The sequence below is a fragment of the Alnus glutinosa genome, chromosome 7 (assembly GCF_958979055.1).
Source record: "Alnus glutinosa chromosome 7, dhAlnGlut1.1, whole genome shotgun sequence".
Classification (NCBI taxonomy): Eukaryota; Viridiplantae; Streptophyta; class Magnoliopsida; order Fagales; family Betulaceae; genus Alnus; species Alnus glutinosa.
In genome coordinates, this window is record NC_084892.1 from 27560809 (window position 1) to 27583311 (window position 22503).

The 22503-nt window shown below is 35.4% G+C and overlaps 4 protein-coding genes across 6 annotated transcripts; 1 reads left to right on the forward strand and 3 right to left on the reverse strand.

Moving 5' to 3' along the window:
* Window positions 1-562: 562 nt before the first annotated feature.
* On the reverse strand, window positions 563-3669 carry LOC133874207 (uncharacterized). The gene is made up of 5 exons (XM_062312073.1): window positions 3510-3669; window positions 2933-3134; window positions 2767-2839; window positions 1207-1375; window positions 563-882 (listed from the first exon to the last, which is right to left on the reverse strand). Exons 2-5 carry the CDS (start codon window positions 3084-3086, stop codon window positions 775-777), a joined length of 504 nt encoding a protein of 167 aa, XP_062168057.1. The 5' UTR covers window positions 3087-3134; window positions 3510-3669; the 3' UTR covers window positions 563-774.
* Window positions 3670-7150: 3481 nt separating this feature from the next.
* LOC133874162 (chlorophyll a-b binding protein CP29.2, chloroplastic) lies at window positions 7151-8307 on the reverse strand. The gene is made up of 2 exons (XM_062312010.1): window positions 7741-8307; window positions 7151-7662 (listed from the first exon to the last, which is right to left on the reverse strand). The coding sequence occupies exons 1-2, from the start codon at window positions 8236-8238 to the stop codon at window positions 7300-7302; spliced, it is 861 nt and encodes a 286-aa protein (XP_062167994.1). The 5' UTR covers window positions 8239-8307; the 3' UTR covers window positions 7151-7299.
* A 3102-nt stretch (window positions 8308-11409) lies between these two features.
* LOC133874130 (high mobility group B protein 1-like) lies at window positions 11410-15082 on the forward strand. 2 transcript variants are annotated; one of them, XM_062311966.1, is made up of 8 exons: window positions 11410-11621; window positions 12566-12645; window positions 12797-12974; window positions 13076-13133; window positions 13237-13281; window positions 14036-14116; window positions 14213-14296; window positions 14827-15082. In XM_062311966.1, exons 3-8 carry the CDS (start codon window positions 12826-12828, stop codon window positions 14872-14874), a joined length of 465 nt encoding a protein of 154 aa, XP_062167950.1. In that variant the 5' UTR covers window positions 11410-11621; window positions 12566-12645; window positions 12797-12825; the 3' UTR covers window positions 14875-15082. The 2 variants fall into 2 exon arrangements, with proteins under 2 accessions (XP_062167950.1, XP_062167949.1); XM_062311965.1 differs by having other exon boundaries at window positions 11421-11621; window positions 12846-12974.
* Window positions 15083-16697: 1615 nt separating this feature from the next.
* On the reverse strand, window positions 16698-20753 carry LOC133874212 (E3 ubiquitin-protein ligase AIRP2). 2 transcript variants are annotated; one of them, XM_062312077.1, is made up of 5 exons: window positions 20371-20750; window positions 19170-19320; window positions 18980-19046; window positions 18584-18818; window positions 16698-17059 (listed from the first exon to the last, which is right to left on the reverse strand). In XM_062312077.1, exons 1-5 carry the CDS (start codon window positions 20433-20435, stop codon window positions 16849-16851), a joined length of 729 nt encoding a protein of 242 aa, XP_062168061.1. In that variant the 5' UTR covers window positions 20436-20750; the 3' UTR covers window positions 16698-16848. The 2 variants fall into 2 exon arrangements, with proteins under 2 accessions (XP_062168061.1, XP_062168062.1); XM_062312078.1 differs by lacking the exon at window positions 16698-17059 and adding an exon at window positions 17166-17333 and having other exon boundaries at window positions 20371-20753.
* Window positions 20754-22503: the final 1750 nt, after the last annotated feature.

Here is a 22503-nt window from a genome sequence, read left to right on the forward strand (position 1 = left end):
CTGGACCGCACCCCTCAGCAACCCACTCACAAACTGCCACGCAACTGGCACTTCCCAATCCACTCTACTATCTTCTCCCTTCCTTCTCTCAAAATCGCACCTTTTCTCCCTTCCTTCTCCATAGAATTGCTGTGTGACATACATCCTCGTCAATTTCGCCACAATTGGTTGGGCTATCAAAACAAATGAAAACAAAAGTAGACCTAAACTAAAAACGTTGATCATCTTAAGCCCCATAATGTTTTTCTTGTATTTCAGTATTTTTAAGAAAGTATACACAAAGTCAAGAACATATCGTACCACATCATTTAAAAATTTCAAATAACGTGACAAAATATACACCATTAGATCTATGAAATCTAATATTTACCATGAAATTATTCATTTCATGTATTTATTAGATCTGTAATATTTAGTCTTGAACATGAAATGGTTCCTTACATTGAAATGGAGAGGATCCAATTCCCAAACGAGATGTGTTATTTCTACATCATTTTGGTTTACATCAAGACACATGGGACGTGGAACTCATGCATATGGGTAGAGTTGATGTACACTAACGTGATGTAAAAAAATTATTACCCTTCCCAAAACGAAGGCAGCATAGATCTCACTAAAAGAGCCTAAACGTACAATGGGCTCATATCAACCATCATTGACAAGATGGAAATCCAATCAAAAAATGCTTCCTCGGCAAATGCCCAAAAGGACATGAATCAGGAAAAAAAACAAATTGTTTTCCCTCGCAAAATGAGATCCACAGTCGACATACTATCAGAGAGAAGAAACTCTTTCCTCAGGATATCTTCTCTCGACTGCACCTATTCTCTGAGGAGGCCATACGATGTGGGTCACCCTTCCTTGAACCAAACCCAAAGGAATCTGCCAATAAAAGCATGGGCAAGTTAGGCTCCATGTTACCAAGGTGAAGGGATAAAGACGTTCAAATGAAACTTTCAGAAAGGGAACTCCAACACGAGTAATTTCCCAAGAAGATACATAAACAAATAAAATTTCCCGGTTAATGCATAAACATTCTGCATCTACTGCCACTGGACCAATAAAATTATGGCCATGTGAAGAATTATATTGTCAAAGGACCTTTCTTTTAGGTGGGTGAGAGGAAGGGTGGCCTTCTTCCATACTAAACCTTTATACACTATCTTATTCAAGCAAACTGCAAAAACAGTGGAAAGGGCAACTTACTGGGCCAAAAGATCTAGAATCCTTGCTAGAAGCTGAATTATCACCCTCTACCCAACAATGTCCATCTGGAATCTTCAACATATCATAGGAATTATGAGTGGTTCCAATCCATTCACCTGGTAAGGCAATTATTCTCTTTATGTGTTTCTCCTTGTGATTACTTGGGGAGCTGCAGAGGATTGAAACTACAATAATATCATAATGCAGCACTGAAATGTTGGCATCCAAAGAATACTTAAAAAACAATAATAAATAAATCACCAGACCTTTTGTATACTTGGTCAATTACATAATGTCAATATAAGCATAAGAGGGACAAACAAACCATATGTGTAAACATTAAAGCACTGATGATGTTGCACCAAATATCGGTCAGAGCCCAAGATTTAAGTCAAAGATGGGATGCAACTCAGTCGGGGTTAAGAATTACCTAGGCTGCAGACAAAAACAGTCCAGTGCAACTCATCTCTACTGGACAATATAGGCTGCTTGTCATCAACAAATCAAGTTAAATCTCAAACTTTGACTTAATGCTCATTTTTTTAGTTAGCTGCTAGTCAAACACAAGCAAACCTAATATCAAGTCAGACAGGCTCATGAAAATAGGATAGTAGGGTCTCAAAAGCATTTTAGCCATTATTTCAAATAATCAATTAGCTCAATCTACTGAATTATCACGAGTTATTCCCAAATTCACTGTGATGAAAAGAATAAAGCTCAATACCATGGCTTGGGTTTGGATGTGGTTTGCTCCACTCAACAAGCCAAGTCATGGCAATTTAACTTGGATTAGTAAATGATCCTTTGAGCCATCAAACCAATACTCAGCTTCGCTTAAGCTTATAGCCCTTTTTCAAAAACTGACTGTATTTTGGCGGAAAAGCAATCTCACAAGTACACCAGCTCTCCTCACTCCCCCAAATTCATGTAACTTGTAAATCTTATAATTTTTAAAATGTCCAAAAAAATCCTAAATAAAATATATAATTGTCAAGTCAGAAAGAAAGATTGTTGGGGGGAGGAAATAGCATTTGTCATAAGATTGCAACCCCCTGTACTTTGCCCTCACCCTTATTTACACAAAACTTAACAACCAACAGTTACAAGAAATCCCACATTTCCCTATTCACCAAATATCATCTCTCTAGATTAGTTATTCATTTCATTCCATTTTCAGTCACAGCATGAACTCCTAAATTGAACAAAACGGATATTTGTAGAATCCAAAAGATCCCAACAAGCCAGTTCAAAGAACAAATTCCCCCCACCCCCCCTTGTAATCAAGCATTAATCCAGATTGCTGTCAACTGGAGGGCCAAATAGATTAGAGCCACTGGCAGCATTTTTCAAATTTAACACAAAACTTAGGTAATCACAACTTTCTTTGTGTAATACAGAATTATTTAGCACTATGAAATTGAAACTGATTCTAAACTGTATTATTTTCAAACGCCGATGCATGTTTATATCAAGTTCCATATTGTGCAGAGGCTCTGCTTGTAGTTTGAGCTAATAGAGCAAAAGAGCTATTTAAGCAACACCAAAGGCAAAACAAAGTACCGGAAAACTACCACATCGCCATGTGAAAACTTGTACTTTTCAAGGCAAAACTTCTCCAACAAAACATAGTCATCTGCGGCCAAAAAAACCCATGATCAGACCCCCCCCAAAAAAAACCACCCTTGTGACATAGCACATTGTTTAATCTTTCTCTTAAGAAATATACCCGTAAAACTGCTGGCTCGAGGATTAAATGTGGGAGACATAGAAGCCCCCCGTACAGGAACAATACTTGCATATCGATCAGAAACAGTAAGGCCTATGAGCCCAAAGGTAAAATACTTGTTTGCCAAACTCCGCAAGAAATTTCGAGTTCCCATATCCAAGTTTCCTCATATAAACACATATCAGGTGCAAAACGTAACCATCTGTACCAATCACCATCTTTTTGTTCAGCACTTCAACCATATTTATATAGAAGCAGTTCAAAGTCGTGCAAATTCTCTAAGATTGCTTATGGCACAATAATTCAAAGTCAATACAAAGTAGTGCTGTTCCAAAAAACTACCATATATATATGTGAAACAAAGCCCGAAAAGAAACAAAAGAAAAGGAAAATCAAAAATTTTTCCTAAGATAAGCAAACAAGAATAGCCAAGCATTTCTCTAGTTAGAAAAAACTCAGAAGCAATGACAATATAGCAATGAGAACAGAGCACCAGATCCACCGCAGCGACTGAAATCAACTGCAAAACGAAAATGAAAAAGAAACTCACAAAGGAATTTGCGATGATGAGCTTTACCTTGAAGAGATTGCTGTTCATATACGGGCGGGAGAGAAATGCCTGGGGTTTTACCGATTGAGAATTATGGAATACCAAAACCTATTCTTTCTCCTCGCTCGTGCCGAAGGGGGTAAAAACTAAAAAGCCAGCGTAATCGCAAAGAGCCAATCTACAGTAACATTTCCTTTCAACAAGTTCTATATATTTCCCCTGTGATGTGTCCACGTCAGATCTGAAATAAGTCAGGTCTCTTTATCTAACGGTTCCGGAATGTAGATTTGGTACGAATAGGAATATCCCATAACCTTTATTTTTCACTTATCCTCCATTTCTTGTAAATGTTTTTTTTCTATTTTTTAGTATTTAATGAAGGGGAAAATAATGATCAACGGTTGCCGAATTTCATTTTACACCGGTGATAAATTTTTTTTTTGTACGAACCAAATATCAAAAAATATTTTTTTAAAAAAATAGTTAAAAATAAAAAAAATTTACAACAGAAAACATGATATGTCAAAGCATTAAAATTAAAAATGAGGAAATTTGATTGAGAGTTACAAAAATGAGTTCAATATAGGAAAAGATAAAAGCAAATACTTCTACCTACTCCTAATATTTAATATGAATCTTAATCTCACAAAATATTCCTTTTAAATATTAATATATGATTGGGCCCATCCCTATCTATAATTGTATCTAATTATAAAAATATTTTGACAAAAGCATTTTTTTTCGATTATTTTATACCTACACTCAGAATATTCACAATGGTTACTTACTTTGAAATTGTATGTAAAATGACTAATTAAAATCCTAAAAAATGGGGGACGGACCTTTTACTTTAAACTAGGTCAAAAAAACTCCCTCCAACCTAGTCTATAAAAATGATATGTGTCATTTGTCAATTTGCATAGCATTTGCTTCTCATATGTCTTTTTAATAAAATTTTCAAATTTGTCATTGCAATTAAAAAAAGCACGTGCTTCTTATATAAAAATGGACACGTGTCATTTTTATAAAGTGGTTGAAAATTATAAAGTTTCTTCAACCTATTAGATTCTCTAAGCCAAAAACATTTTGCATTTATGCTTAAATGCTTCTCCAAAGAGCAACTGTGAATATGTGATAGACATATTGTTAAGACAGTTTCTGGTTGGCAACACAAGCCTCTATAGAGTTTTTGTAGATTTTTTGCAAAACAATGAATGTCGGTAAGGATACATGCCAGGAGTGCTAGCTGATCCAACTCCGATACTTAAGTCAGTTTTCAAGAGAATGTGTATTAATGCATTAATCAAAATAATTTCTAACTAGAGTATACCTGTATGTCTATGGGTATTTATAGTGAAGGTGAAAATCGGTTTCTCCAGGATATGGATGGAGCTAATCCTCTGATTGTGGGTCTTCCACTATCCGAAACGTGGGATCTCTACACATTTGGATTGTAAGTATTCCATTATCCAAACGTGGGGTTTCTGCACATCTGGATAGTATTTCTTCGCGTGTCTGGAACATTACATAACATGGGGTTCTTATGTATCCAGAACGTGGGTCTCCACGTCCCGAGACATCTCCAGGTGTCTCAGGGTCTCAATATCTTCATGGGCTTCTTGCGGATTATTTCTGAGTGGGCTTGGCTTTGCCATGCAGTGGACCACGTAGCCCAGCCTTTTCGGTGGTCCGGTTAATAAACCGTATAGCTTGTTTTTCTTGGGATTGTAATTTGTAAATAGACCGACTTGAATTGTCGGGTCCATTTACTAACTACTGGGAATATTTCCCAACACATATTTTTTAAGCTTTGGTAGCCATTTGTAATAGACCATTTAAACGTTTTTAGGATACCCTCAGACCTCAACTGTATGGTAATTTATAAATCTTCTCTTATGCTGTTGCTCTTACACCCATTGCAGCTACACAAATTTGTATCCTAGATTACAGCTGAATATTATTCTAATAAGACAAAATTTTTCTTTAAACATCTGTTGGAATAAATTTTTCTAACTTAATTTATTAAACTGGACGTGTGTTTAAAATGCATGTATTTTTTAAAGCATTTATTTGAATACATATAAGTTTAATAGACTAATTAGAATAATTTCTCTCATCTAGTAAACAAAATTCATTCTATTCTCCTAAAAAAGTCTTATTTTCAATTTTACTCCTAGCACCTAAAATTTTAATTCCGCCTGTGATTTCATCCCCTGCATAACCATTTCAAGCATTATATATTGATTTCTAATTAGTCGCTAAGCCTAAGAGCACATTTGGTATGAATAATAGATCATTGAAATATAATAACTATTCTCGAAGGAATAGGCACCAAAAAATCAACATTATTTATTTAATTTTTTTTTTGTTGGGGAAATAATTACCCCCAAAGCTGAGCGGGCCTATGACCAAATCGGGTGCTCAGTTGGTCTGATTGACCTAGCTAGACTCGCTCAGTCACCAAGGTTTCGGATATTCATTACAAAATCCTATAAATGAATCGTCTCGAAATACTAACATCTAAGATATTCTATGTCGTCACGGATAAGCTACAAGGATATAATCAATATATTGAATGATCGTATTTAAGTGGCCTCAGGAATGACCACTCGAGATGGTTATGAAGTTGTTTAAAGATTACTACAGTCAGAATTCGAGAGATAAGGAATAAAGTTTGATCCCATAATCATAGAAGGGCGCAAAAAGACTATATCTCAAGTTTTCCCGATAAGTCTATTATCCGTAGAAAAGAATTCTATCCCAGGTTTTTTGGGATAGACCCTTACCCTATAAAATATGGGATAAGAGACCTGATATCTATCAATAATCAATTAGAAGGGAGTGTCATACCCGAATTAGATTTTCAAGAAGTTAAGTTTGATTTTGTGCTATATAGCAATTAGACTCCTAACAAAACTATATGGGATTTGATTCTTGTACAACACAAATACAACAACCGTACAATAATCTCTCACATGAGGGTGGACTCCAGTATGGGGGACTTACCCTCATGTGAGGGATTGTTGTATAGTTGTTGTATTGATGTTGTAAATCTAACATTTTTCAAACTATATTATAGCAACCCAATAATTCTAGAGCTGTATGCCTATAAATAGGCTACCACCCCAAGGTGTAAATTTATGTTATAATCTCTGAGTTTACTCTCTCAATACTCTCAAAATTGTCTATCAAAACTGACTTAGTACGTCACCGTACCGAAAATTGTATCTAACATTTTTTAACCCTACTTTTTGGTCTTGTTGACCCCCGATTCTTCGGACCTCTTTGAATTTTGCTTCAGATTGTGCACAAACAGTTCAAGGATGCTTGCAGGCATGCGCATGGGAGTAATCACGAGCCATTCGGTATTCACAGACGATCTCCACCGAGAAGCTCACAGGCTAACGCACAGCTAGAGCATTAGTTTGCCCAACAAGTTATTTGCCATAACCAAGGAGAGTGAATATGGAGATGAGCTCGGAGTTCCTTGCAAAGTTGCAATCTTTGCATGGGTCTCTCGCAAATTGTGAGAGGCCTTCCATGGAAGTTTTGGGCAGGTGTTGGATTGCCCGATCACCCGTCCAAGTAAACCTATCGAATGCTTCTTTGTTTGCCCGATTGAAGTGTTTCTTTAAGGGTTCAAATTTATGCATCTTGAAAATAAGAAGTAACTAAACATTCTGCTTAGCCTATCAAATGTCATCGATCTCATATTTTACAAGATAAAAGAGTACAAATCATAATTCAGCCAAGTAAAATGCTTATATAGACCGACCAAGCGACATATATAGGAATATATATGTAGCAAGGTAGGTGCTTAAGAGGAGGAAAATGCGTCAATGATAGTGGTGTGGAGAGGGTCACTCAAATGGGTAGCCCAGTTGTTGAGAGGGCCTTTTCCGGTGACGGCAGCTTGGACAGCAAACCCAAGGAACCCAACCATGGCGAGGCGGGCGTGCTTGATTTCTGCCAATTGGAGGGTGGCCTTCTTCTCTGGGTCAGCGGCCAAGCCGAGAGGGTCAAAGTACTTTCCACCGGGGTAAAGCCTCTTCTCCGGGTCGAGCTCTGCATTCCTCTGGAACTCGATGTACCCAATGACCAGAACCTCAATCCATATCAATGTGGTGATGGAGAATGGAAGAGGTTGGCCAAGGTAAGATGAACCTTCAACCAGCTCCACCTGAAATGGCAACAATTACACATGGGAATTTATGAAGTGGTGGAGAACCACACTGCCGTGATTGGGTTTTTTGCGTACCTTTCCAGCGTCTTGCCAGGTAACTCCGGTGAGCCACTCAACGGAGAGTGCGCCGAGTGTAGCCAACATGGCCCACCTTCCATGAATGAGCTCGCACTCTCGGAACCTCTGCAACCCGAAAACCTCGCTGTACGGCTGGAACGGGGTCGACTTCACGTCAGCGTTCTCGAACCGGGTCCCGATCACATCGCCGGCCAAGTTCTTGGCCAGGTTCTGGTCCAACGAGTCGAGGTCGAACTGCAAGTACTCCGCGGGCTTGCCCAGACCGAACGGGTCGAACCCGTAGTCCCCCACCAAGCTCCCGTCCAGATATTCTGGAGCCTTGGCTCCAGGGAACCAAAGTGGGCGGTCGGAGATGGGCTTTGTGGCTTTCCTGGGTGCGCTTTTCTTGCGTCCGAACCCGAATCGGGCTTGGATCCTGCCCGAGTTGGAGTACGCATCAGTCAGACGCGTCCCCATGAAGGACGATGTAGCTGCAGCGGCGGTGGTGGCGGCCATGGCGTTGGGCTAACGTGCGCCGGGTGTGAAGTGAGTGCAGGTTGTGAAAGACTGAATTATATTTAGTGGTGGAGGTGACTCGTGACTGAATTTTTATCAAGGTTTGGTGGATAATCCACGGTGAGGCTTTGTGGCCGTTGGATGAAGGAGCGTATCCATCTGACGGGTGTGAGGGTCTTCGCCTTATCTTTGCCTTATCTGGTAGTGGGATAGTAGGGTCCGGAATCTGACCGTTCTCTCTCCGGTCCACGAAACTGGACGTTTTCTGCGTTCTGTGGTTTAGATTGCTAGAAAATCCATTCTCTCTAAATTTCGACCACGGAAAAATGGAAGAGATTCTTTTTTTCTTCTAATTCAGATTATTATATTGACACAGTATAAAATGTATTATCTTACACTCCGTTTGTTTCGGCGTTAAATAATTTTTAAAAAATAATTTTTATATTTTTCAGTGTTTAGTAGCGGCAAAAATAATGGTCAACTGAAAAATAATTTTCGTTTGTTTAAAATTACTTAGTAAATTTTAAAAAATAATTTATGCTTTTTAAAAGTGTAAATCATTTTCTGTAGATGGTCGACCATCTTTTTAAACGATGTAATCGGCCTTTACGTTCAAGCAGTCAACTATCGCCGAATTCCGACAAGCCAAATTTCATAGATTGTCGGTGCTGGAATCTAAAAAATTATGCTGGAATCTGACGACATTTGGCTTCAGTCCCCGAATTCGGCCGGAATCTGGCCAGAACGGCTGGATTCCCGGCCATCTGATTGGGATCCTGGAAGAATCCGATCATTCTGGCTAGGATCTTGCCGGATCCGACCGTTATGGTTGGGATCCTCCCATAACGGCATGATCTCTTCCCGTTGGTAGGGATTTGGCCAGAACGGCCAAATTCCGGACACTTTTGTCGGAATCCAATGCGTCCAATATATATATATATATATATATATATATATATATATATATATATATATATATATAAAAAAAAACACATTTTTATATTATTTTATATTAATATTTTTTTTTATGTTGTGAATAAAATTTAATTTTTATAAATTAATATGATTGAATAAAAATATAAAAAATATTTGTAATTTTTCATAAGCACCAAACACCAAAAAATGATTTTGACGGAAAATATTTTTTTAAAAAATAACTTCCTTAAAACTATTTTACGACGAAAACTATGTTACACCAAAACAAAACAAACGTAGCATTAATTTATTAAATTAACATTTATCAATGCATTGCTTTTTTAAACATGTATGTGATGCATTTTAAATACATGTTAGTTCTTATCTATGAAATTGAACGTTTTATATGTTATGTGTTGTTGAGGTTGCTAAAGAGGGAAAAATCGATTCTCTCTTAATGAACATAGTTTTCATTTAAGTTGGATTATAATTTTTTTTCAACCCTGTTTATTATAGTGACACATATTTAAAATGCATCATCATAATCTATTAATTGATATTTATCGAAAATAAATGTAAAAATCACATACACTATTAAAAATATGTGATAATGTCTATAAACCCTTGAATATATCTATAACTAATCATTGGATCAACCGGTATTAAAAAAAAATAAAAAAAATGAATCCAACAATTATTTGGGATTCCTACATCATCGTTGTAAGAAAGTTATAAAATAAAATAAAAAAATATAGTATATAACTTTTTTCCCATTTAAAAAAATATAATTGTTCTCCGATTCTACCCAAAGCCATTGCTATGATTGGGAATAAGAATTATTGTTGGACATCATTATGGCATTAACTAGAACCAACATAGGGTTTAATAAGTTTAAAAAATCATTGCAGTTTTGGTGTCATCAATCATATTGACTGGGGACTAGAGAATTTTTCCCCTTCTTTCTTTGAGCTCCTTTATGCCCCTTAGATTATATTTTTAGTTTTCTTTTTTCACTTTTAAGTAAATGTTAGAATATATAATATTTTCTAAAAATTCCAAACAACCCTAAAAGGCTAAAAGAGAAGTTCAGGCGACAAAATCAAGTTAAAAATAACCTTCTTGTATGGTATAGGTTAAGAACATGAAACCTTATTTATTTAATATTCTCTTAATTCACGTATAGGATTAAAATATCACGATAATTATCCCACATGTTGGAGTGGGAGACTACGGTTTTGTTTTAGGAATGTTTTGTGTCCACAATGGAGAGCGGATTTAGTAACCGTCCACCCATAACTGTCCATGGAGAAATGATTGTTGGGCAAACTCCTCATTTATGTTAAAAAATTTGATTTTAATAAAAAAGTTGTCTATGATGTCACACCAGAGACAACTTTTTTATTAAAATCAAATTTTTATAAAAATCAAATTTTTTATTTAAAATGAGATGACAGGGTACGGTAAACCGTCCCCCGTATATCATGCCTCCTGCCCATGAGTGGGCATTTATTTTTTATTAAAAGGGTTATTTCAAATAAAACCATAAAATGTTTTATTAAATAAATAAATAAATAAAAACTCAAAGAAAATGAAATAGATACACTTACCATAGACGGATTACCCAAACGGCGATGGCAAACAACAGCAAAGGCCGAAGGCGAGATTGGGAACTAGAGAAGGGGTGAAAGAAAATTTTGAGTGACGGCGGGTAAAAGATTTTTCTTATAGGTCGTTTTGGGATTAACATTTTAAAATGAATATATATATATATATATATATATATATATATATATATATATATATATATATATATACCCATATTTCATATCGACCCACCCGGATTATCGGTTGAAAATTCACCCATAATTAACATGGGCGAGCGGATAGCGGATATGGGCCGGTTATGGTAATGAAACCAAAACAATTTTCGGGCCGAATAGACACTTAGATTCTGGCCCAAAAACAAAAATGCAATTACGCAAGGAGGAGGAGAGGTATTTGTCGATGCGGTAATACTATGTGGACTCGTAGTTGGAAGTGTCAAACTCCAAACAGTTGATTGAGTTCAATGCCACAGGTGCCGGAAATAGCCACGTGTCAGCTAGTAGAAGCTGACACAAATATCTCCCTTGTCCCGTTTCCACACACAAATTTGATTGTTAAAATAATCAAGCGCACCGAGAAAGACGACATATAAAACCCGCACCAGAGCCTTGGAAACCGGCTGTAGTCGGTAAAAGAGACTTCCCTCTGCTTGACTCCTGTGGCGGCAAACTCTCAAGGTTTACTGGCTCTTCCGGTTGCTCTTTTAGAATTCAATTTTCTCTCTCGGTCGTCGTCCTTTCCTTTCCTATTATTCTCTCTCCTTTCGACCTTGGCTTTTCATATTTTCTCTCGCTTTGATTCTCCGTTTTCGGTTTGTTTCTGATTCTCGCGGAAGAGTCGCCTCTCGGTCCCGTTCCTCAAAGGTAACGTTGTTGCCCTAGAACTGTTTCGTTATTTTTTCATTCCTAATTCTCTGTTTGGTTGATGAGAAAGCTTAAAAAACCAGAAGGAAGTAGAATATTAAAAGTCGATGGGTTGCTTGTTTCTTCAAAAAGCGAGAAAAAAAAAAACGAAAAAAATATAATCAACGGCGTGAGTCTTTTATTCTTTTAGTCGCTTTTTATATATTCGTTTGTTTCGGCGTAAAGAACTTACTCTGAAAAAAAAAATGTTTTTGGTTAAAAGCAGCATGGAGAACTTGAAAAACTTTGTCTATAGTCATAATTTTTAGTAGAATATTTCTGTGACTGAGACTCTAAACTTATAGTTCTTTTTTTAAAAAAATAAAAAATAAAAAAATCCAGAATTTTATGTTTCAACCTCTGTCTATAGCTATAATTTTTGTTGACTCAGTATTTATTGTTCGAACTCTCTGTGCAAGTATGTGTATTTTTAACGTGATTTACGCGTGTTGTGCGATTTTATTAATTTTGAAGTTGGTGTGATTATACATGAAAAAGATAAACAGAGGAGTTTAAGTTTGGTTCCTTAAAAAAGTGTTAATTGCATATAATAGTTCAAACCCTGTGAGCTTTTGATTCCTTTTTTTTTTTTTTTTTAAAAAAAAAAAATATATTAATATTGATTTATTTCTTTCTATTCATCATTCCAGCTATTGTTGTTAATTTGAGTGTGTGTTATGTGTTCAATTTGCCTTATGAGGTTGATATGCGTCTGCGTGATGCATTGACTGTTATTGTTGGAACACTGGCCTGGCTGCGTGAGCTAAGCTTTTGCTTCTTTTCTATAAGCACAATCAATGTTGTTCAGCCTTTACCGCACAGATTTGATATCATCTGAAAATGGTGTCATAGTTAACTATAGGCCGAGTAGCTCTACATTTTGATTTGAGTGTTTATTTGTGCAGGCGATTGTAACGATGAAGGGTCCCAAGGGCAAGGGGACTGCTAGGAACACTAGGGAAACTTTGAAGCCCGTGGATGACAGGTTAGTTTTTGTGTTTTGCTTAGATTCAACTCTTACATTTTATTTTATTGTTTTAGGCTTAAGATGAACTTTCATGGTATTGGTTTCACGGCCACTGTCATGTTTATATATTTTTCGGTATCTGATGTTACATACCCAATGGTTTATACAGCTGTTACAGGAATATTGTAGTGATGTGTCATGTATATTTGGCTTTTCAGAAAGGTTGGGAAGCGAAAGGCCGTAGCAAAGGCTGACAAGAGTAGCAAACGTCAGCCCAAGAAGCAGAGAGATGCCAAGAAAGACCCTAATAAACCTAAACGGCCTCCTAGTGCTTTCTTTGTATTCCTGTATGTATCACTTTCTCTGTTGATTTTTCAAGTAGATTTACTTGGTTTTGGAAGATATGAATTTGAAGATATATCTGATCCATGTCTTGTTAATGCAATAGTGAGGAGTTCAGGAAGGACTTCAAGAAAGAACACCCTGATATTAAAGCTGTTTCAGCTGTAAGTTGCATATGGATTTGCTTTCTTTCTTTCTTTCTGCATGATAACACAATTTTCCCCCAAAAAAACCTACATATTTGTTTGTTTTACGCTTTAATTGAAGGTTGGGAAAGCTGGAGGGGAGCAGTGGAAATCCTTGTCTGCTGCTGTAAGTATTCTTATGTTTTATACTAATATTGGATTTTGGGAGTTATCTGGCCTTGAAATTATGTTCTTTGACATGAAAACTGAGTTCTGCCTGAAAGCCACCGCAAAATATATTGTTGTGTGAAACTGTTTGATTTGATACCTGACACTGAAATTCTCTAGAAGTCTTTGTGATTTGGCTGAATGACTGTCGACTTGACATATGCCAAATGATCCATGGCTATCTTCCCTCCTCAATATGTTGATAAGGTGGGTGCTTTTTGAGGTTGAGAATGGATGATGGATGTTAAACCAGTCTTCTTTTAGTCAAGTTATGATCGTTAGTGTTGAAATACAAGAGATAGTATTTCTTTATTAGATGATATATCATAATATCAGAATGTGATATTTATCACATGATTTACATTCCTTATATTTTACGTTCATATGGTTTATCATGGGAATTATCATTGTATTATCTCAATCAAGTCAAGAAGATCAAAATGTAGCCCTAGTGGGATTAGAATTGTGGATGTAGGCAAAGGCCGAACCACTTCAAAATTCCTTGTCTTTCTCTGCTTTCTTTCGCCTTTCGCTATTCTTTTCTTATTTTTCATTTTATCATAAATTTCTACAATAAGTTCTGTCAAGATAAGATCATTTAGTGATATAGAGATGGTTCTTTTGGTGAACAACTTCTGTAATATTCTATTTGATTAGATTATCGTGAATGAAGTATGCGTTATTTACTTAAGCTTTATTGCCTGGTTTGAAAGGAAAAAGCTCCATTTGAAGCCAAGGCTTCAAAAAAGAAGTCCGAGTATGAAAAGCTTATGAAGGCCTACAACAAGAAGCAGGTGAATATATGACATCTAGTACTAATTTTTATTTTTCTCACTCAGTACTTGTTAGGGCTTTTTACTAGCTTGACATTATTATCTTTATGTTGATAGGATAGTGCGATAGATGATGGTGAAGAGGAGTCAGACAAGTCAAAATCTGAAGTTCATGATGAAGATGGTGTAGCAAGTGCAGAGGTAGTCCTACTTCTATAATTTTTTTTTGTTTTTGCTGCATTACCAGGCATGTTTGTCGTAACGTTATTGGTTATATAAAACGAGTACTTATTGAGAGCTTTGTCCTCAATTCTCCTTAACTTGTTAAGGAGGTTAACTATGTTGTAGAAGAAAAGCTGGCTTCCTGTTAAGAAATGGTTAAGTTCAAGTATCTCGAGTCTTGAATTGCTCCAACTAAATATTCAGGGATATTAACATGGGGAACAGAATGAGTGTGGCCCTGAAAGATAATAGGGACTATGATGGGAAAGTAGCTTTTACTCGTTACGGAATTCATGAGGAAACCCAAGTAAACGTATGGATTACATAAATTTGGTGCTTTGCCCGAAATGCATATATGGGACTTGAACTCACAGTTTAAAGTTCCATGGTTTTGTAATTTTCTTGATGCAATGATTGGCTTGTTAATTCAGTGGTCAGGTTAAGATGCAGACTTTCCATGTCTTGTATTGTTCATGTAGTTCTGATGGTGACTATATATCACTCTGCAGGAGGAGGAGGAGGAGGAAGAGGATGAGGAGGATGATGATGAGGACTGAAATAGGATGCTTTGTGACTCGGGCATAATGGTTGATTGATTTAGTGGGAAAGGATTGTGGATTGTGTTTAAACTCCTAGCTCACTTTTGGTGCTCCTTGAAACAGCAAACACTTTTGGGTGCTGCTACCACTTTCCTATTTAGTCTGTCTTGTATGCTCAGAAGGAGCTTTCCTAATTTGGTTAATAATAGTTTTGGTTCCTTTGGTATGTGATGGCTAAAGATTATGTAGTCTCTCTCTAATCAAAAAGTTGACATCTTCATGTGAAGAAATGGTAGCTGAAGCAAAGCTTGTGATTTAGATGGAAGCCGTTTGTTGAATGTCAACATTTTTCATAATGGACCATTAAATTCGATAATAACATGTAAAAACTACCTGGGCTGTGGTGAAAATTAGCAATCAGATTTGTGTATTAATACAGAGAGTTATGTCCTGCAAAATCGTGGGGCCAATTCTTTTAAATCTAGAACCCTTATTGGAGGGTAATATGTTAACTGTGATATTAATTTCTCCCGACATAGTCAAGCTTAAAGGCCAAAAAAGTTCACTGAAATTTTAACTTCTATTCCCACACCAAAATGCAACAAAATTGACCGCGAAGCTTTCCCTTCTCCTCTGCGTTTATCTATTTGCAGGGACAGAACTAGAAATTTTTATCGAGGGAGGCCAAAGTATGAAGACAATAACTTAGAGTCCTGCAATAGTATTGAAGCTTATCTTCTTTGTGTATTATTCTTTTTTCATTTCTTTGGTGTTTTTGGGTTTTAATTTTCGTCTCATTTTTTTTTTTTTTTGTTATTCTTTCTTAGGAACTAAAAACTATTATAGTTATTAAACAACAATTAGATATATTGTAGTATGCAATCAATTAACTTAAAAGCCCCGTTTAATTTTTTTTGGTTTATTTTAAGTTCTTTTATTTTGGTTGTTTTGGTGCCTTAACAATAGTTGACACCCATATGATAATGTGTTTCATATTGTAGGATCATTAATTGACTTAAGACCCCGTTTGATTTCCGTAGAAATTTATTTAAATTTAAAAAATACTTGGGTGTAAAATGTAAAAGCTTATGCTTTTCCGGAACTACATCAATATGATATGTTTATTGGAGATTCTAAAATTTAGCATCTAATATTCATTAACACTTCAATATCAATAGAATTCATCAAGTCTATTAAGTTCTTCATGTCAAAAACAAAGAATAAGCCCCCCCCAAAAAAATAAAATAAATAAAGGACAAAGAATCATGCAATTATCCTACCTCAATATGCAGATAACAACATTGGGAATTTTCATATATTGTTGCGTTGCTAAATGGGCTAAGATTGGGTCTTTTTATGAGTATCTAAATGAAATTTAGGTATTTATAATAGGCCATAAAAGGGTCGAGAATATATATTTGTCACTATATATATATATAAATTTTGACATTTTTTTTTTCAAAAAAGAAAGAAAAAGGAAAAGAGTTTTGAGAAGTGGGGCTTGGCCATGTCCCCTACGGGCTAGGGGGTCACCCCCTTGTATCCGTCTGTGTGTATTTGGCTTGACAGTGGAAAGAATCCCCTCCACTTTTCTTCTTTGTCGTCTTAATAAAAAAAAAAAAAGACACAAATTAGACAGTTTTTTATTAACATATGATAAACCTACTTTCTTTTTTTTTTTTTTTTTTTTGAAATTATAAACTTACTTTCTTAATAACAGACACACGCTTTAGGAACACGACTTTATTAAACTGGTTTGTAATAATTAGCTACAAACCAGTTTATAACTAATTTTTGTCTTTTTCTACAAACATGATTCAGAATATGAAATAGAATGCAAATGAAGAAAAAAATGAAATAAAATAATTTAGTGTTGAGGTGTGCTGAAAACGATTTACAGTTTCAAATGCTTCTTGGGAGAGACAAGAATTATGTACAATCAACTAGGTAATTATGTACAAGTTGTTCCCAGCCCCTGCAGATAACACTGGGTCAACGGTGACGAGGGTCATAAGAAACAAATGTAGGATCTGGAACAATGAGAGGCAGTTTATCAATGTACATAAAAAGTCTCTTCAAGTTCTCCCTGAAGATTGAGGACAAGTCAACAATTTCGCTGCGACTGATGCAGATCCAAAGGTCATCTGAGTCGACTCTGCTGAGACTATCCCGGCAAAACGGGCATGACTGCGATCGCACACGCCTAGAGAGCAACCACCAGTAAACAGCAAAACAGGATGAACAACTTAACTAGTATAGTTACAACAAGAAGAGAAATCAAATCTCCAGCACTCAATTCCTTGAAAAAAAAAAAAAGGAAAGAAAAGAAAAGAAAAGAGTATACTCTTTCTGAGATTCATACTTTTCTGGTGGTGGTTGCTGTTATGATAGACAAATTAGCAAAAGGCCCCAAATCAAATGGCACTATTTTATTTGGTAGCAATCACCAGATTCACCACAAGCAGTAGCTGCAGAATCTATGGCCATAAATGAATGCATTCAATATTGATAAAGTTGAATTTATGGCCATAATCTTTGCTGACATTATAGAGATGAGACATAAAGTTGGGCCCTAGTCATAAAAAAGATGCCATTGGAAGCTTTTAACTCTGTTAGAATGTTCATTACTTTGGTTGGAATGCCAAAAATCTATCTAGTAGTACTGCACTTCTGTAAGAAATAAAAGCCTGCACATTGTAATAAATTTTTGCTTTCCAACAAAGAAAACAATAAAATATGTAGTAACTTTGTGATGTGTTACTTACCAAAAGAAAGCTGTGAGATTTGTTTAAGAAATGAGTTTTGGATTGTTTTTGTATGAGAATTGTGTAACATAAGCAAATAATTTTTGTTTTGATGAGTTTGAACATAGCATATAAAATATGTATAGTATTTTGAGGTTTGTGTAATAAATCAAGTCTCGATTACAGTGTAGGGAAATCATCTCTGGCTAAGAGTAAATTTCCAGAATGAGCAGACTTTTAATCTACAATATGCATATTTAGGTTCTGATGATCTTACTTATGGAAACCTCGAGCTGATTGCATAATTTCTGGGTTATCCTTCCAGGGCATGAATCAATGATCATACCATAAATGCACTCTAACCAAGTTCAATCATTAAACTGGACAAACATGGTGCGTCTGATAAACAAGTTTGATAGACAAGAACTAATTGTGCCCAGGAAACTGTTGAGGATAAACTAGATTCTTCAACATAAAGACCTTGATGATGATGTCAAAAAACATGGTAAATCTGTAGGCAAGTTGCAATTGAAAAAAGAGTGAGAGTGCAAATTTGGTACTGGACATTTAGTTAACAACAGGGCTAAAGGTCTAGCTGAACAGAATCTAGAATTCACAAGCTTTGAATTATTACATGGTTTTCCTCCTGTGCTTGTGCATGCGTGTGAGTGAGAGAGTCTGTTAAGAATTGTTGGTCCACCCAAGAGAACACTCTATGATAATGATCATTGATCTGTTCAGTTTCTCTACAAAATGTCTCAAAGTCTGTAAGCAACAACAAAAAGTGCCCTTCAAATGAGTTTCTTTTACATTTTTTTTTCCCTTTCTTCATCTGTTAAGAAAATGAATGGTCTGCTTAGACTTGCTCTTATCTAATAAATAAATACATGATCTTTATCATTTTCATAGGATAACTGCGCACAGATGATAGATTGCTGAAATATATTATACTAAAAGCTACCAATTCATAAAAGTTAGCATACCAATTTCGGTAGCACATCATACACATTGAGTGATTGCAAATGGGCAACACGACCTTGCTGTTAATCTCCATGCAAATACCACATTCTTCTTCTCTCTCTAACTCAATTTCAGAGAGCTTTCCTTTTTCCGACTCACCCTTTCTCTTGTATTTAGTGGCACAAGTTTCTCTCTGTTTCCTGTCTTCTACATCAGTGATTCCTCTTTGAAGTTGCATTAAAGAGGGAAATATCACACCTGTTCTCCAAGAGCCAAAATCGTTAAAAAAAAATGGATTGCCAGACAGTTGGAATTCGTCAGAGAATACATATGCACACTGAACTAAACAAAAAAGTAGAGCATTTCAACTTTTCAAGAACTTGACGGAAAAAAATTCAATTCCTTTGGAACCTAGTTACCGTAGAACTCTTTTAGAGTGGCTTTCCTTTCATGAATATACATGGTTGTCTTCCCATCTTGATAAGCCTGTAATAAACCTAATACTATCACACCCTTGACAAGATAAAGGGACCGTGTTCGACACTATTAGACTAAAAGGAAAAATACCAGTTAAAAGGACTGAAAGAAAGATAAGAAATTGCAACTAACCTTGTATATAAGAATCCTAAGCAATCCCAAGGCACCAGCAAGGTTACAATCAGTCCACTGAACAAGAAAGAGAAAAAACTGAGCAGCTGGACAGTAGGATAATCTCATCTGAAGGCAGGCGCCGTCGTATTCCCTCGGATAATCAGAAGCCCTGTATCACAAGATGTACTTTACACCTTAAAAACATCGTTACTAATATAATCTGTATAGTGTACATTCAGTCCCGATGGATGCACCTTGCAGATACAACCCTCCCCCTTCCCAAAAAAAACGCCTCCCCATTTTCTCTCTTTCTATGAAGAACAAATTATCAAGAGCAGAAGACTTATAATATGCAATAAACATAGTTCAAGAGCCCCAAAAATATGAAAAAAAAAAAACCAAGCAATGGGCTCAGAGAGGTGCAAACATTGGCTGCAATGAGAATGGAACTAGGCCCATCTCCTAAAAGGATTAAAGGCTTAGGATGATAGATTTAAAATAATTGCAAATGGAGCTAAACAAGCTTTGACTGGTTCTTTCTGACAATCCAGTCTCAGAACCTTAAAAAACTAGTACGTTATGGTGACTCCTCTGGGTTTTGCATTGCTGTCAAACACCCACCATCCAAATCAAGCATGTGTCAATAAAATCAAAAGTGGTTGTGTATAAATCAGGGTTAAGCATTCAAACTGCACAAAATTACAACACAAAATCACTGTAAAGCAAAAATTATCTTCGAAATTCAAGAAAGAAAAAAATGCTTGGAGCCCATTGAACACACAGAGCAATTATCAGTAGTTGGAATGTACCACAATTTTCTCCAATTGGGGCATAAGCATATTACACATACCACCGTCATAACTTATAAATTCTAAAAACCATTCCTTTACATTATGCGTCTCCAGACAAAATTCCGAAATAAACCCCTTTACTTGAATTGATCAGCTTAAAACAGTAAAAAATGGAGAAATACAAAAAACAGAGGAAGTGAATTATTATTATTATTATTATTATTATTATTTTAAAAAAAAGGACTAAAAATGTAACACATATTTCACAGCTAAACAAACAAGAGGAAAAAAAAAAAAAAAACTTCAATAATTTGATTCTCATACTCTGACTCAAAAACCCAGAATTTTGTTTCATAAACTAAAAACCCACCAAACACCCCCCCAAACAAAAAAAAAAAAAAAAATTTGAGAGGGAAAGAGAAATTTACAGGGTATTGGCAAACTGAATATCAGCTTCGAGGGCCTTAAGGGAATCCTTGAAAGTCTTGCGCATTTTTTTTTTTCACTCAACTCATCCACCGCCAACAGAAGCTCACCCAATTACCCTACCAAACTCCACCACCACCATTCACTCCCCACCTTCCTCCAACCTCCAAAGGCTAAAAAACCAACAAGTCCAAAACAAACCCAATTCTACACCTTTCTCTCACACTTTCTGTAAACACCCAAATAGCCCCTTTTTCTCTTCCCCTGATAATAATCTTCCAGGCTTTTAACTGTCCAGCGTCAGTCTCAGAAACTCTTGAGAGAGAGAGAGAAGAGAGAGAGGTGGGGCTGACTTGGCTTTCGCTTGGCGAACACGTAAAAGTAATATATATATATATATATGAACATCTCAACTCTTTATTAATGCGAGGTAGCGGCAGCGGCATTTAGATTCTGAAATGACCAAATTGCCCACTAGCATTCATTGAAATTCGTTTCATTATCACTTCCCGATGTTGCTGTTCACCACCTGCCAGTGACATCACTTAGGTCACTGCAGAAACACGAAAAGTAATATATTTAAATTTAGATGAAATAATAAATTAAAGACTTTTTGGTTGAGTAATTCCAAAATTAATGATGATTAAAATCTTAATTGATGAAGGATCTTTAATTGGGTCTAGTCATATTCAAATCAGATTCAGAGTAAAGTTTAAAATTATTAAGGTAAAACGATTTTGAAACTTGACTATTAAGTGTTAATATTTAATCATATTTTTAGTTATGATCAAATTGATTCAACAAGAAAAAAAAAAAAAAGTTTTGATGATGTGATATAAAAGTTAAAAGTATAATTACATTAATATTTTGTTTTTTGAAAAGTGTTTTAAAAATAATTTTATATTTTGAATATTTTTTAATAATTTTGATTCTTTTATTTTAAAAAAAATGTTTTGATATTGGTTCGGAATAGATATGCTTTTTAACTATTTTTATGTATGAGTTAACGGAATATGAAAGTCATATATAACACGTTATTGTAAGAATTTTCTTTATATTTATGACTTTATAACCTCATAGTATATAGTTATGATTTTATAAAATTTTATACTTTATGATGTAGGAGTTTTATACTCGTAATATTTAATTAATGAAATACTCAAATATTTTGTGTATATATATATAAATGAAAATTATATTTTGTTGGGATCAACCTTTAAACAGTGTTTTATATTTTTAATTATTAGTTTATATTTTTGAAAAAAAAGTATATTTTTTTTAATGAAAAGGAAAATTTTTTTTCAAAACCATTATTAGAGGTCACAAAATTCGTCTTCCATTGATTTAACATGACAATTCTGATTAATTTTTGGATTAGATTTGGTTAAAAAAAATTAAAATTATTTTGAAAACCTTACGTCAATATTATAAAATAAAATTACGGTATATTGCATTAGTAATGAAAAAAGAAAATATTATTTGCACTTCAGGTGCACAATATGGGTACAACACCCCCTCACATGGGGGTTGGCTCCACACACTGAGACCTACCCCATGTGAGGAGGTATTGTACCTCTTTTGTACACCTAATAGCAAATAACAAGCCCCAATAAAAAATATCATTGTTCAGTTTTTATTTTCTGGTTGAGGTGAGGTGTCGTTTTGCAGCTCGTGGTTCATGGGAACTGCGTGCCTCAGCGGGTGATGATGTGAAAGATACATTTTAGTCTGTATGAACAGGACAGAGACAGAGTAGTTGGAGACGGTGGTGGCGGCATCTACTGACACGTGAAGGGCCTGCACGAGCTTAACCTAACCGTTACTGGCGGATCCCACCGTCGTTGGTGGTCTAGCGTACGTGTCGTGAAAAGCATGGATCCCACAAGGTCCTAAGATGTATAATAATAGAGTGCTTTGAAGGACTTTAAAGGCGTGTTTGGTAACCATTTTTTCTTCTTTTTCTCAAAAAAAAATTTAAAAAATAAAAATAAAAAATCAGACTTCACTTGTACACATTTACAAACAATTTTCTTTATTTTTCTCCTATAAAAAAATTCAAAATTTCTTTTTACTTTTTTATTTCTCATCTCAAAATTCTTTAAATACTACAATTCTTTTTACAAACTTATCAATCA